Below are 2548 nucleotides of genomic sequence, written 5' to 3'. Positions count from 1 at the left end.
CCAGCTCTTGTCCGGAGGGAATGATGTGGCAAAGATGGGGTGAGTCACAGCCTTGACTGCTGCCATGTACTGGAGCCTCCTGTGTTCCTGGTGCTGTGCGTTATTAATTACCTAATGGAATCTGTGCAATGTTCTGCCAGGCAAGTATCTTTCTTCCCATTTTACGAATGAGGAAAAATGAGGCTCAGGGAGGTAAAATGACTTGCCTGAGGTCCCAGGCTAGTAAGTGAAAAAGTCTAGATTTGAACTCGGGTCTGTCTGACTCCAGCCTCTTGTAAAAGCCCTTTTAGAGAGAGGGCTCACCCTGAGCAAAGTCCCCAAGGCTGGCAGAGTGGGTGAGATTGGGAAGTGATGACTCGGGTGATGAAGTGCAGTAGGAGAAGATGAAGCTGGCGGAAGGGCCCTGAACACCAGGCTGAGGAGTCTGACTTTACTCCATAAGCAGTGGGAAACCGAGGAGGTTTGCAGCAGGAGTGACAGAAGAAAGAGCTGCCAAATACAGCCATGGACCGCTTGAACCAGAATCTCCTGGCGAGATTTTTAAAATACAGATTCCCTGGCCCCATGCACGGAGATTCTGATTCTGTAGATTTGGGAGGGGCCTGCCACTGGGTACTCTCGATGTGCTCTCCAGGGGGCTCTGATGTAGTCAGTGTGGGGACTCACTGCTCTGCAGAGAACTACCGACTGTCAAGAGGTCCCGACCCTTACTTAGGTCTGTGCTCTCCCCCAGTGGCCTCATCCTCAGAGGCAAAGCCAGCCCTGTCTTTGCAACACTGACATGGACACCACGGCACCGAGCAGCTGCTATTCTAATGCAAGCACCTCCAAGAGGGGCATCACTCATGCCCTTGTGAGCTCTTCCCACACATGGGCGTGGGGCACTTTGGGACACGGGCTGGGGATCAGATGGGCCTGACTGAAATCCTGGCTCTTCCACTTATTGCATGGCCTCTATAAAATGGGGCCATTTATCAGACCTCCCTCTTGAGTTCATTGGGAGAACTAAATGAGATAAAATATTTAAAAATGCTTGGCACAGAGTTTGGTATGTATACAGTAAGCCCTTGTTAAATGTTAGCTATTTTTTTTTTAAAGCACGTGGCATGTACATGTCGACAAACAGTAGCCATTATTATTTTCATATAATTATCATAATGATAGCATAGCTCATCAGATATTCTCTTCAGGGCAGATGGCACAGAGACAGGCCAAAAGTAGGTATGGATGGGGGAGGAAGAGGGATCTGCGCCTGAGCAATAAGCTAAATGGGTGGTGAAGGTGTGAGGTCTACCCAGCCACGAACTCATGTCGCTTCTCTCTCTTGCGTGAGGGTCAGTTGTGGCTTAGTGAAAGTGCACTAGACCTAGAGTAAGAAAGACCTGGGTCCAAATCCCAGCCCTGCCACTTACCAGCTGTGTGCCCTTGGACCAGTCACTTCCCCTCTCTGAGCCTCGGTTTTCTCACCTCCTTCCTCACAGCATCTTTGTGAAGATTGAAATGAAATAATGTCCATGAAAGGGCTTGGCACAGGCCTGCCTCCCAGAACACTTGATATGTGCCAGGCACTGTTCTACGTGCTTTACAGAAATCACCTCATTCATTCCTTCCGACAACCCTCTGAGGTATTATTATCATCGTCCCTATTTGTAAAAGGGGAAAACGGAAGCGCAGGGAAGTTAAGCAACTTGCAGAGGCAGGATTTGAACCAAGCAATTTTGCTGGAGAACTCGAATTCTTCACCCCAGACTACACATACACACACGCGCGCGCACGTGCACACACACACTAGGTGCTTTATGAAAGGCAACAGTGTTACTTTTTTTCTGAAACTTAAGTGGACAGTTAAGAGTTGTCTCAGTAATTTATGAAAAACGGGAAGATAAATGAACGGTGGATTTGGTTAACTCTCTCAGTTGGGAAGGTGAGGAGGGACAAACAGCAGATCATAGGTGGGGAGAACTGGGGCTTGGTTGCCCTGGGGGGTGCCTAGTCCCCCGCCACACCTGGATCAAGGATGCTCACCCCAGGACGATGAGTTCGCCATACTTGATGGGCTCCTCGCCTGGCTGCGCATCTTCACCAGGAGAAGAGAGGATACAAGAGCCCTGGTTCCCAGGGTGCTGGAGGTCTGAAGTTCGGGGGGACCCCACTTCAGGGTTTCCTTCCAGTACCATTCTGGACAGAAAGGAAATAATTTTGTAGCCTCCCATCCCAACCCCCTCAGTGCCAGCTCTGGCCTGCTGCAGGGCCACCTAGGCTAAAGCCAGAGTGACCTTTCTTTGCCTCTGTTGCTATGGCAACCACTTCACCTCTGCCTCTCCTAAACTGCCAGGGCTGCTGGGATACGATGGGGGTGGTGGGAGGTGGGGGGGCGGTCGGCGGGAGTTGATGAGTGAAATGGAACCAAGGGGGAGAAGCCACATAAAGGGTCAGAAAATTTGACGGGGCCAGAGGGATGGTCCAACTTGGGGTGGTCAGAGGCTTCTTTTTGACCAGGCCCCTTACTCCTCAGCTTGGGCTCAGTTCGTGGGTTTAGCTGCTCAGC

General features: G+C 50.8%; 1 protein-coding gene across 1 annotated transcript in view; it reads right to left on the bottom strand.

Moving 5' to 3' along the window:
* Positions 1 to 2177, bottom strand: part of PELI3 (pellino E3 ubiquitin protein ligase family member 3) — a 7659-nt gene extending 5482 nt beyond the window's left edge. Inside the window, exons 1-2 of the mRNA XM_023535821.1 lie at positions 2026 to 2177; positions 1421 to 1484 (exon numbers count right to left, since the gene is read on the bottom strand). Of these exons, the coding sequence (XP_023391589.1) occupies positions 1421 to 1484; positions 2026 to 2177 (216 nt within the window). The remainder of the gene's footprint in view (positions 1 to 1420; positions 1485 to 2025) is intronic.
* Between the last annotated feature and the right edge of the window lie 371 nt (positions 2178 to 2548).

The sequence above is a fragment of the Pteropus vampyrus genome, unplaced genomic scaffold, assembly GCF_000151845.1.
Source record: "Pteropus vampyrus isolate Shadow unplaced genomic scaffold, Pvam_2.0 Scaffold144, whole genome shotgun sequence".
NCBI classification, from domain to species: Eukaryota; Metazoa; Chordata; class Mammalia; order Chiroptera; family Pteropodidae; genus Pteropus; species Pteropus vampyrus.
Note: the sequence above shows the minus strand (reverse complement) of the source record. Positions and strands in the feature narration are given on the sequence as shown.